We start from the raw sequence: 13,693 nt of genomic DNA, 5'->3' as shown, positions 1-13,693 counted from the left end.
CGACATCTCTATTTACTGTCGAATCTCCAGTTGTTTTTTTAGGATCTTGAGGGATTTCTTCTTTATTCAACGACGTAAAAAAACTGGTTAATCTGGGTGTTTTAGCTAAAGATTCTTCGGATTTCTCGACCCGTTCTGCCTGCAATTTCCACTTCTGAGAGCCACTGGCAAAAACTCGAGGAGTTTTGTGACGATCACTCATGATTCCACTATAAAAGAAATGTTAAGAAAACATACGCCTGAAAAAGCCCTTAACCAATAGGAAAATAGTTCTGGAGATGATAGTCGAGCAAACAAAAATATTAGCAGAAACTCAAAAAAGAGTTACGAGCAGTGCACATGGAAAATGGAAAGAATAGAGAAGCTGCGAGCTATGTATCGAAACCTGACCAGTTATGTGCATGCCCTCAAAAATGAGAGACAAAAACAGGAGGGAATTGAGTAAAAGTATTCCAAAATTGAATGAGCAAGCGTCAATTTACCTTTTAAATATTGGCATTTTATCATGATATTCCAGTCGCCTAAACGATTAAATAATTAACTTATGCAGAACCAAACAAACGCATGATAAACAATAAATCATAACCTCTCCGTAACCGTTTTTTATGTTCTTGTTCTTTGCATATATTTCGTATATTTAAATGTTGAGAAAAACAACTTTTCTTTTCGTATTGCACAATCAACTATCACATTCAGTTTGTATTGTAGATTACAAGATAAAGATGAAAATACTTACGTCTGTCCGTACGAATTCGAAAGAATTTACATTTGTTGGACAATTTTCGCAAGTTCGTAGCTTCTTGGACACACGTGAATGTATAAAACTCCGGGATTCCCTGCTACAAGCATGCCACTCAGCGGACACTTGTCGAGGCTACGACGGATCGTACAGACAAAAAACGGGGGAAACGGGTATCGCTGTATCGACACGCAAATACGGGGAATAGGCTGCCAAAATCCGCAGAATATACTCTATCAATTCCTTATCGAATTGGCAACTTTTATTCTATTCTAGATAGCCACGAACAGGCAAAGGGCTTTTGAAGATTACAATAAAAAGAAACAAAACTCACACTTGCCACTTGCAAGATAAAACAGCGAAAGAAAAATTTCTAAAAGCGAAAACAGCGTAAAAAAATTTTTACTAGTGTTTATATACTAGTTGGAATTTGAAAATTTTTTTTTCGAAGTCTCAATTGTAGGGGCCCCTGTTTCGTGGAGCCCCCGGGGTTGTTACCCCGGTTGCCCCCCGTTGGGATTATGCGTCTCTTTATACTTGCGGTGTAGACCAGAATCCTCGACTTCTCTATGAGGCTCATCTCGAACGACGGTCGTGTGTATCGGATCGAGGGGGGTGGCCGAGTCTACACAAAGTAACAGTTTTATGGTATACCTAGTACCAGCCTTATTTGATTGCATTTGTACGAGGGCCAAATACTTTATTTTTGGATCGATTTTCACCATTCTTGCACTCGAGCGATCTTTCTTTAATCAATATGAACATATTGTCCGAAGGAGACACGTATTTTGCATGTACAGTGCGTTTACTAAAATCCCTGTGAAGTAAGTGGTGTTAATTTTTATTTAATTGTTTTAAATATTCAGTTTCGTCTGATAGCTTCATACGATCCCAAGATACATACGCTTTAATTTATTCAATCTTCTGCGGACTCAGTTTTTCAAAGCGGTTTCGAAGTTCCTTATAATTTCGAACCACATTAGTTTGAAAATAAGTAATTTCTAGGGCAAGGCTCTGATTTTTTGAGGTGTTTTCCATGTTATTCTCCAACTGCGGCGTAGGTTTGCAAAATAAACAAAAAATTAAAAAATACGATTTTCAACCTACTGCTGGTGATACTTTGACGTCAGAATCTTGTCTCAGGAAATACCGATGGTTTGTTTGAAGCAGAGCACTCTTGAAGCTTCCGAAATGTACAACATTTCTTGTATCCTTTTTTGACAGAGAAATAGTACTTTAAAGCCTGCACGTGTCCAATCTTCCTGTATCAACCTTTGACGCATTCAATCATACGATAAACTGTTCAGCATGAAACCATCCGTATATAGTTGATAAGGATTTCATTGCAAATGTTCTGGAAAATCCATCTTTTGTGATATCTTGTGGTGACATCAGTCGTTGGTTTCTTATACCCAATTTAAAATTGTAATTAATTAACATCACTTTTCAAAAAAGTTTTATGAGTGAAACGAGAGATCAACGTGCATTAAATTACGTTCAATTGTTATTAATTTACTTTGCATCGGAGAAACCCTATTTAGATATTATTTATTAGATCATGTTACTTTTTGTAAGATATGTGATGTACGAATGTGTACGAATGTGTGTATCTATAACGATAGTATAGAATGTGAGAAGGCAGGCAATAAAAGCAGTCGGTTCTGACCTGTAACAGAGTGTAGTCTCCTTCATTTACCTCTTCCTCGCATACACAATAATTGGCGACGAGGATAAAAGCATTGTTCTAGAAACTTCGTCGGCATATGACGAAATAAAACCAAATTAAAGTGTTGGAATGCTGATTGAAATAAAAGGGACTGCATGGATCCAGAATTTAACAAAAGTCCAATTGCAAAAGTTGTGTGAACTAAATAATATTGATGGTGAAGACGATAACATTAATGAGTTACGAAGAAAATTTCGAGAATTTGTGAAAGAAAAGATTGAGTGTGGCCAGCAAAAATTAATACGGATAGCAGATATAGTGGATAAAAAAACGTTCGAAATAGTTGATCCAGATAGTATAAATGAACAATTAAACAAAAGCATAATGGAACGTAGTGCAAATTTGGATTTTGATATTAGGAAAAATGATTGGGAAATGTTTTGTGATCGACTAGAGCAGTATTTCATTGCAAACAAAATAACAAATGCTGAAGAAAAAAGAGCAATTTTGTTGAGTAAAGTGAATGCAGAGACGTACGAAGAGATCGCAAAAATATGTAAGCCCGTTAAGCCTAAGGACAAAACCTATGAAGAAATTATAACAAAGGTCAAAGATTATTTGAAACCGCCAGCATCATACCTTGTATATAGATATGAATTCAGACTCAGGAAGCAATCAGACGGCGAGGGTATAAAAGAATACGTCACAGCGCTGAAGGTTATGACAGACAAATGTAAATTTACGAACGAAGACGAGCAAGTACTCGATCAAATGATTTGTGGCTTAAGAAGTAAAGCAATAACGGCGGAATTATTAAAACTAGAGAAACCCGATCTGGAAACAGCATTAAAAAAAGCTATGGCATCAGAGGCAGCTAGTAAAGGCGCAGAAAAATTGCAAGAAACAAATACGGAAATTCAAGAGGTACACATGCTAAGTCGTGGAAAGTTTTGGCGAAAGCAACATGAGGGAGATCATAGACAGGGACAACGTACATGGACTAGAAGGGGAAGAACATTCGGCCGGGCTCGAGGAACGGCGCGAGCACAACAAATACCGGGAGGCTCTGCTTGTTACCGTTGCGGGGATTCAAGACACTTCGTGAAGGACTGTATGTATAGGGAAAATGTAGTATACCATACGTGCGGTGATAAAGGTCACACTGCTAGAGTTTGTACACATAGAGCCGGAAAAAAAGATGCAGAACAAAAGCCGCGAGTAGGTTACGTAAGTGAATGTGGTAGTAGTAGTAGCTCCGATGGTGAAATGTCGCGAGAGTTGAGCCACATGTATATTGATAATAAAAGAAGTCTGTACAGTCTGTATGTACCCGGAAAAACTAGAGTCGAGCCTCAATATGTAACGGTCGAAATAAATAAATCTAAAATTAAAATGGAAATAGATTCGGGCGCGGAACCAGCTATAATTCCAAAAGAAATTATAAAGAAATGTTTTCCGAAAGAAACAATGTATGAGCCAGATATAGAATTTCGGAACCATGATAATACCGTCAATAAGCCTGCAGGAATGTTCAAAGGTGTAACTGTGAGTCTGAACAATAAGATAATTAAAGCTGATTTATATGTAACTGAATCGTCCGGGCCGCCGATAATAGGCAGAGCGTGGCTCAAAGCACTAGGATTATGGCCATTATTTAAAGACCTAGATCTGCATATAGTTAAAAATAAAATTGATGGTAATGACAGGCTAAATAAAATCTTAGAAAAACATGCTAAATTTTTTGAAAATTCTAAAGGATCGTTCAATAGGGCCAAGATCAGGTTAGAATTAAAGGAGGATGCTAAACCGATATATGAGTTAGCGCGATCTGTACCTTTCGCTTTAAAGGATAAAATAGAGAAAGAATTAGATAGATTGGTAGAAGAGAAAATATTGGAACCAGTAGAAATGAGCGAATGGGCTACCCCGATCGTGCCGATACTAAAACCGAATGGAGATGTTCGACTTTGTGGAGCTTTCAATGTAACTATTAACCCTTTATTAAAAACAATTCGCTATGCACCACCGAACTTCGATCATGCTATGGCTCGATTAATAACAAAAAATATTAATAATAAAAATAAGAAGCGGTATTCGAAAATTGATCTAAAAGAAGCCTTTTTACAAGTTCCCGTTGAGGAAAATTCGCAAAACTTATTAACTATCAATACTCATAAGGGCTTGTTTAAATGCTTGTATATGATGTACGGTATATCATCGGGACCTGGGTATTTTCAAAAGCAAATGGAGGAAGTTTTGAAAAATATAAACGGAGTCGCGGTGGTAGCAGACGACGTAGTGGTAACGGGAAGTGATGATGAGGAACATTTGCGAAATTTAAACATAGTATTAACGAGTTTAGAAGAATGCGGTTTGAAAGGACGAGTAAACAAATGCGAATTTTTCAAAGATGAAGTTAATTATTTAGGATATAAGTTACGGGATGACACTATTACAGTAAATGAAGAAAAGTATAGAGCAATAGTTGATATGAAAGAACCGGAAAATCACAAAGAATTACAGTTATTATTAGGTAAAATCAATTATTATGGCAGGTTATTTAAAGATCGTGCTAAAATTCTAGCACCATTATATAATTGCAGTAATTCGAGAATTTTTGAGTGGGATCAAAATTGCAAAGAAGCGTTTAAAAGAGCGAAAATAGAATTAAAAAGAGTGCTTGTAAACTACAATCCATCTTTACCATTAAAATTAACATGTGATGCGTCTCCAAAAGGGCTGGGTGCGTATATCAGCCAGCCTTATGAAGACGGCGATAGACCAATAGCGTTTGCATCAACGAGGTTGACAGCCGCGCAAGAAAATTACTCGCAAATTGATAAAGAAGCAGCTGCGATAATATTTGGAGTAACTAAGTTTTATGATTATTTATTCGGACGTAAATTTCTTTTAAAAACGGATAATAAACCGTTATCTAGGATCTTTTCTCCTGAAAAGGGTATACCAAAAATGCCTACGAGTAGATTGCAAAATTGGAGTTACTTCCTATCGGCATTTGATTATGAAATCGAGTACATTAGTACAAGAGATAATATTGTGGCTGATACTTTATCGAGATTACCGATAAATTATGTAGAAAATAATGATGTTTTAGAAACTGAAGGCCGATTTACGTATTTACACTATGTATATTCAACACACATAACATGTTTAAATTTCAAAGCAGTAGCACGCGAAACTGCTAAAAACGAGACTCTATCCATCGTGAAGCGGATGGTAATAGAAGGATGGCCTGACTGTAGTCTTAAAAGTTGGCCTAATGAGTTGCAACCATATGCACTGCGTAAAGACGAAATTCACGTCGAAAAAGAATGTTTAATGTGGGGACAGAGAGTTATCGTCCCACCTAAATTAAGAGAAAAGGTAATCGAAAAATTGCACGAAAGTCACTTTGGGATAGTTAAAATGAAGAGTTTGGCAAGGTCGGTGGTTTGGTGGCCTAATATAGATAAAAATTTAGAAGATAAATCTAAATATTGCAAATGGTGTGTGGAATCTAAAGACAATCCAATTAGAATGGAATTAACTCCATGGCCATGGCCAAGCCAACCTTGGCAAAGACTTCATGCAGACTTTGCGGGGCCATATTTGGGGCAAACTTACCTTTTAGTCATCGATGCCTATTCTAAGTGGCCTGAAATTTTCATTATGAAAAATATATCAGCAGAAGCAACGATAGAAAAATTCCGAGAAATGTTTACAACGCATGGGCTACCGAACCATATTGTAACTGATTCAGGAACGCAGTTTACGAGCGACGAATACAAAAAGTCTCTCAAGCAATTAGGAATAAAACAAGATTTTTCAGCGCCGAAACACCCAGCGACAAATGGAGCTGCGGAAAATCTTGTAAAAACATTTAAGCGTAAACTCAAAGCGATTGTACAAAGCTCGAAAGCAGATGTGAGAACTGCTATACAAATGTTTTTATTCTCATACAGAACAACAAAACATGCAACAACGAATTAAACTCCGGCCAACTTGTTGTTTAAAAGAGAACTGAAAACTCCTTTGTTATTATTACGGCCAGAAACGAGATATCACGTTGAATCAAAGCAATATATGCAAAAAAAGCACTTCAAAGGTAGTAGAAAAGAAAACTTTGAAGAAGGCGACGTAATAATGGCAAAGGATTTTCGAAAACATCACCCGAAAATGTCGGAAGCCAAAATTGTTAGGAAATCACCTCCAAGAAACTGTATAATAAAATTTAAGGAAGGAGGAGAGAAAGAGCACAAAAGACATTTCGATCAAATACGACATTGGCGGGAAAGCGAAAATGATCAAAGTAAAATAGATGTTAGTACTAATGTGCGAGATAATGTAAGCAGCGAAAATTCGGCGATAGTTTTAAGAAAATCAACTAGATTAAAGCGAAATGTAACACCATACGATGCTACGCATTATTTGTAAAGGTATAAAGTCTATCAACTTTGATAACTGAATAAAACGGGGAAGGGTGTAAGATATGTGATGTACGAATGTGTACGAATGTGTGTATCTATAACGATAGTATAGAATGTTTAATGTGGGGACAGAGAGTTATCGTCCCACCTAAATTAAGAGAGAAGGTAATCGAAAAATTGCACGAAAGTCACTTTGGGATAGTTAAAATGAAGAGTTTGGCAAGGTCGGTGGTTTGGTGGCCTAATATAGATAAAAATTTAGAAGGGCAATAAAAGGAAAATTTAGATGGGCAATAAAAGCAGTCGGTTCTGACCCGTAACAGAGTGTAGTCTCCTTCATTTACCTCTTCCTCGCATACACAATACTTTTTGATACTGAACCTCTGTCTCTCGGACTTTCAACATTCGACTAGTAATTGTCTACCGAATTGGACAATGAATGATTTTAATTGACTTTTATTCATAATAATTTATAAATTTCACCTCCTCAACGCTACAACACTCATTGTCAGCAAACTACCCACTTTCGTCCTTAACGACCGAATTGCAACTTATATCATTATTACTATTCGGAGAAACTTCGTGCAATACAAATTTCCATTTTGGTTGGTAATTTGTGGACACTTCGTACATTTTCACAATATTTTTTGGTAAAAATAGGTAAAGATAATTATTTTGTGACGAATAATATCACAAAAAAATACGAGCGTTTCCTGTAATTTCCAATAAAAAATATCGTCAAAGTCGACGAGGTGTCCGTAAATTAGTAGTCTGTATGGGGATTCATGTTACAAAAAGTTTCTCGATGATGATATAGCTCACTTTCTTTAAGAAATGAAATTCAAAAATTACCCACTTTCCCACAGGCAAAATTCAGGCATTGAAATTATTACACAACTGTGTCCTCGGATAATATTATTATTAGCACTTCCCGAAAAGTACTGAAATTCCGGTAAAATAGTGTCGACTTTGTCGGAAATACACATTCTCAAACTCAAAATTCCTAATAATCAACACGGACACTGACAGAAATGTATAATAAAGCGGACAGATATGGACAATTATAATCTGAGCCACTTGATAATAAATTTCTAAACAATCTTGTGTTTGGGGCTCAGCGGACAGCGTCGCAATCTAACCAGGTAATATAAGTAGAAGTTGAAAAATGGAATCCTGATCATCTTTAAATTTATTTTTTATTACTTTTGTGATAATGATTGCCTGAGATTCATCGGGTTTCGCTACAGCATGGACTCTAACATTAATAACAATCAAGTATTACCTAATTTCCAAAAATTATTTACACCAAGTATTTTTGTGTAGAATGATCTCGGTTTTCCGATGCAAATGAACTGTATTTTTTAAAAACCACGAAAATCTAACGTAAGTTGAGAAATTATTTTTATATGTTAGCTGCATCTTCGTTCGCAATGAAAGTATGAGCGTGACTGAAGATGTCTATCGTCAGTCAACAGTATGATTTAAGTATTAAACAAGTATGTACATACACAAATTACATAAGGTACAACATGCAGGAACAACTATAGATCTTCATCTTTTGCTCAACTTGTTCGACTACTTCTCCTATTGTTTACATCAAGAAAAGATTTTTGACAGCTGCTAACAGTAAACCAGGTGTATGTTTACTGTACGTCTATTTAGATAACATTATTTTTTTCGAGCTGATGGAGTTAGATTATCGTTACTGAATTGGCTCAAATGAATTTGCATAGTTAAAAAGTGTACGGCGTCCTTACGGGGTTATATTCGATTTCAGTCTGTTTCCGTTCGTCATTCCATAGGCATAATAATATTCGACTCTGCATCATCTGGATACACGCGATGAGCAATGATACCATCAGTTCCTGTCGTCTTTATGTCCTGACTGCTTACGGACGTAGAGGGCGCCGCTTGACAATGAATGCATCTCGTCCATTTTCGATCTCGAAAAGTCCCATAAGGCTATTAGTCTTTATCATAGACATATGTCTATGGTCTTCATATATCTTCATGTATGTTTTATCGACTATTATTACTGCATGTTACTTTTATCAACTAACCAAACTCGAAGTACGAGAACCTTGTAACCATAAGAAATTAAAACAACTGTCTAACTATTTGGAATAACCCTAGATGGAAATAACTATGACATTTACTAACCAAAGCCTAAAAACCATGTTACGAGATCTTCGCACTACAAAGAGCTATAATATTATTATATGTTATTATATATCACTATCATATTAACACCATAATTAACTAACACGATTATATCCAATTATTATATAACACTCGACAATGCCATTTGTGCATTCGGAGCTGAGAGCTATACTATAAGCAACCTATGCTATACCATATAGCCTGGAGTATAGAAGACTGTAAAACCATAGATAAATGCATAACCAATATAATGTAAAGATAACACTGCTGCAATAATCCATAAAACCAGAGAGTGCAAAACCTTCAAAACCGTGAATACTAATTATACGGCATGAATTATACTCTCCTCCGTAACGCCGTATTGTAGGCAACACACGCAACGTTTTGAAGGCAATGCAGATCTCCAATGTGAAGCCATACAGAGCTTCATCTAGAGAACACATTAGGAAACTTACCGACGAAACGATTGAAGGTAAATCAACTCGGAATAAACTCAAAGATGCATACGTGGCAATGCCCAGTAAAAGGCAAGTAACAAACATAAGAAAAACGTTCTAGAAGCTTCCAAGCCGATTTATATCAATATAAGAATTAATAATTACAGAAGAGAATTATATACGAAAGCACACATGTAAACCTGCTCTAAAACTATGAATGATCAAATTGTTAAATACCCTAAATCTGTTAAGATAGTTATAACACAAACACCTAAGAATATTCGCAGCAGCGCGATTCTAACAATGTTAAGGGGTATGGCCACTGTAAATTTTTTGAAAAATCGATTTTTTTTTTATTGGCTTCAAAAATAGTTTAAACCCTCTAGAATAAGGAAAAAAAGGTCCCGTGCGAGAAAAATTTTTTTTTGGCTCCCAAATCATCTTCCAGCAGAAAAACTGTCCTAGATATCGCGACGGATATCGCTGTTTGCACATTCAATGACGGCCTTACCAACGTCTTGCAAATATTCAAGGTGTTGGAGGTGGAAATTGGTGTACAGTTATATAATTTCTGCATCGAAGCCGACGCCAAACGCATTACGCACGCGGAGACATCTCTGAGCGACGCGGCAAAAAGTGCGCGCGCGCTCCAAAAATCCACCAGGAAAGACGAAGAAGACGAAAATTTGGCCATCGAAGGACAAATGTATGGTGCTAGGATTGCAGACTGACGGTAAAATTTTTTTTTACCTTTTTTTTTTTATTTTTTCCAATAAAAAACTATTCGCAAAACTTTAAACGCGTTTTTCTCGAAACACGGTTTTTCAAAATGGCACGCAGCATCACTCGAACAATTCTCATTTTTTTTTACTTGAAATTTTGACCAGATGTGAACATTAACATTATCTTGAGAATGTCGATCGGGATTTTCAATAACTTTATTTATTGATTTTTTATTAACAAAAAACTAGCCGTTTTTTCGTCAAAAATCAATTTTTTTTTTCAAACGCACGCCAAATCCACAAAAATTGATAATTTTTAAAATCTGATCGACATTCTCTAGCTATAACCCTCTAGATTGATGGTTTTTTTTTTCTTGTTCTAGATTCAAAAGTGCACCAGTGGTGATGCGTGCCGCGGAGCCCTGCAAGCAAAACATGCCCCGGGAAGATAGCTGTGAAACCCCATTTTGTTTTTTTTTTTGCTGTAAAAAAATTTGATAATAAAGTTTAATGTATGCCCGATAACACCCTTAAAAGTTTTTTTTCAATTACCTTCAATTTTGGAAGCAAAAAATTCGTGAAAAAACCTTTTTTTTTGGACCGTTACCGTTACCGTTGCCGTTACAGTGGTGTTATCAAGCAAATAGCAACTATGTCTCATAAACAATCGCTATTTTACTCTAGGTGAATAACGACAGTAATCAATTATAATACATATGTAATTTTATATGTATTGAAGGTAATTAATAGGTTTAGGTAGATAGGTAAGCAGGTAAGTGAAAGCATACAAGGTTAGCGTACGACTACGTTTAATAAGGTATAGTAAGTATGTGCGTTAAGTTACATAGTATATGTATATATATATGTACATGAGTATCAAGTGTAGTACTATTATATGTATGATACTATATTTTATCCCAACAGTCCCTCTAAAATATAAGTTCAATTCTTAATCAACATTTTAACTTTTATATGTAACAATAAAATGAACTTTTATAAAAATTAACAATAACGAATTAGTAATAATATTAACAAAATTTAACCAGTCTGATTTTAAGTATTTAGTGTCTTTTCAAGTAAACTAAAATCAAAAATAAACTTTCAAGTAATTAATGTGTAATAATAAACACTTTTAAAGTCACTATTTCTTCTTTGTATTTCTTCTTGTTTATTATCCTAAAATTTCTCCTTCCAACCCAGAATTGATGACGCAGAACTGATGCTTAGGTAATTCTAATGACTTTATCAGGTAATCAGCGACCATGTCTTCAGAATTTACATGCTGGATCTCAACAATTTTATCCTTGACCTGTTCTCTTATAAAATGATGTTTTACATCAATGTGCTTTGCGTTTTTCTTGTATGATGCTGTCATGGATAAATCGATAGCACTTCTGTTATCTACCTTCATCTGAACTGGTTTGGCTGCTACTTCAGGATCAAATTCATTAATCAACTGCTTAATCCAAATAGCTTCGCTGCACGCTGCTGACAAGGCTTGGTACTCTGCTTGGCATGTTGATGTGGCCACTGTTTTCTGTTTGCTCGTTGACCAAGAAATAGCTGAGCCGTTATAAAAGAATATGTATCCTGTGATAGACTTTCTGTCTCTTACATCATTTGCCCAATCTGCATCACAGTATCGAACTATTGAGTCACTCTTGTCGTTTTTTAATTACCAATCCTACTTTCTTAGTAGCGTGTAAATATCTTAGTAAGTGTTTTAAGCTTTCTACATGTATGCGTTTTGGATTTTTATTAAACGAGCTTAAATAACTTGATGCATAGCATATATCTGGTCTTGATGTTTGTCCTAGATATAAAACTGAACCAACTCCCTCAGAATATGGAAAATTTGGCACTTCTGGACTGTTTTCAATTTGTTCTAACTTTAAACTTGTTTCTAAAGGTGTTTTCATCGTACCGCATCCTTCTAAATTAAAGTTAATTATCAAATTCTGAATGTAATTTTCTTGAGTCAATTTGTATCCTTTTTCTTCTTCTAAGTATTCAAATTTGATGTTCAAAAAATGTTTCAATTTTCCCATATCCTTGATCTTCATATTCTTGGTTAATTGATTTACAAAATTGTTCTTTAATTCTTCTGATGAAACTAAGACCATTTGGTCATCCACGTAAATTGCTACGATCAGCCACTCCTTCTTTTCTTCATTTTTATATAGATAAACACAAGGATCCACCTCACTTTGCTTCAGTCCCATCTTGACTAATATATTTGTGAATGTTTCGTGCCATGACATTGACCCTTGTTTTAAACCGTAGATAGCCTTGTTTAGTTTTAACACTTTATCTTCTTCGCCTGTTTTAACGAATGGTTCAGGCTGCACAGCATAAATTTCTTCTTGTAGTAAGCTTCTTAGAAAAGCTGTTTCTACATCCAGATGATATATAGTGAGATCATATTTTGTAGCTAGCGCTATTAAAAATCTTATTGTTACGTATCTAACTACTGGTGCAAAAGTGTTGAAGTAATCAACGTTGAGCTTTTGCATGAATCCCTTTGCTACTAGCCTTGGCCTGAGTCTAGTTATTTTTCCATTTTCATCTCTTTTTATTTGAAATACCCACCTGAGCTCTATTGGCTCTTTTCCAGGTGGCAAGTTGACCAAAGAAAAAGCTTCATTTTCTTCAAAGCATTTCATTTCATTTTCCATTGACTTGTACCATTCTTCTTTTAGTTCTGAGTCCATTGCTTCTTCCCAACTTTTTGGTTCTACAATGTTTTCTTCACTAAACTGATTTTTCTTCTTCCTTTTTGTGCTTGTGCTACGTAGTCCTCAAATTTCTCTGGTAACTTCTTCTCTCTCACTGGCCTTGCCTTGGGTGTTGCTTGCAACTCTGAGACTGTTGCTCCCTCATTGCCATCATCATTTATATTTAAATTTGAAATAGATTCGTCAATTGACATGTTTTCTTCCAGTACCTCTCTATCTCTTTCAGACTCATTGGTGTTGTTCTCGTGCTCTTCATCTATAGGTAAGTACACTGTTTCTTGCTCCTTGTTTTCTTGTTTTTCACTTTGATCAGTTTGTTCATTCTCTCCTTTGAAATACATCTTATTTTCATCGAATACAACTTCTCTGCTAATAGTCATCTTTTTAGTAGTTGGATCTATCAACCTATAACCCTTTTGGTGTTCAGCGTAACCAACGAACATTTTCTTTGTTGACTTTACATCCCATTTCTTTCTTTTTTCTTTAGGAACTAGAGTCATTGCAACACACCCAAACACTTTCAAGTGTCTCAAGTCTGGTTTTCTGCCAGTCCAGACTTCGAATGGTGTTTTGTCATCCAATGACTTCGATGGTGATCTATTGATCAAATAATTCGCTGTGTTCGATGCTTCAGTCCACAACCACTTTGGAGCATTTGCTTCGTGTAAAATTGTTCTTCCTTTTTCAATGATGGTTCTTTAGGGTTAGTGGTCGAGTGATTGAGGTAGATGACACAATTGGTTTACTTTAACACAGAAGAATTATTTATTATAAAACACTTGATTAAATTACAAAGAAAATAAATGA

The 13,693-nt window shown here is 35.5% G+C and overlaps 2 protein-coding genes across 2 annotated transcripts in view; one reads left to right on the top strand and one right to left on the bottom strand.

The window, feature by feature from the left end:
- LOC124304929 (zinc finger MYM-type protein 1-like) overlaps positions 1–202 on the bottom strand; it is a 1,746-nt gene extending 1,544 nt beyond the window's left edge. Inside the window, exon 1 of the mRNA XM_046763734.1 lies at positions 1–202. This exon is cut by the window's left edge and continues 1,544 nt beyond it. Within this exon, the coding sequence (XP_046619690.1) occupies positions 1–202 (202 nt within the window).
- Positions 203–2,789: 2,587 nt separating this feature from the next.
- Positions 2,790–10,603, top strand: LOC124304928 (uncharacterized protein K02A2.6-like). Its single transcript, XM_046763733.1, has 3 exons — positions 2,790–4,938; positions 5,590–6,329; positions 10,535–10,603. Exons 1-3 carry the CDS (start codon positions 2,790–2,792, stop codon positions 10,601–10,603), a joined length of 2,958 nt encoding a protein of 985 aa, XP_046619689.1.
- The last annotated feature ends 3,090 nt before the right edge of the window (positions 10,604–13,693 follow it).

This window comes from Neodiprion virginianus, chromosome 5 (assembly GCF_021901495.1).
Source record: "Neodiprion virginianus isolate iyNeoVirg1 chromosome 5, iyNeoVirg1.1, whole genome shotgun sequence".
In the NCBI taxonomy this organism is placed as follows: Eukaryota; Metazoa; Arthropoda; class Insecta; order Hymenoptera; family Diprionidae; genus Neodiprion; species Neodiprion virginianus.
This window is presented reverse-complemented; position numbering and strand designations above follow the sequence as displayed.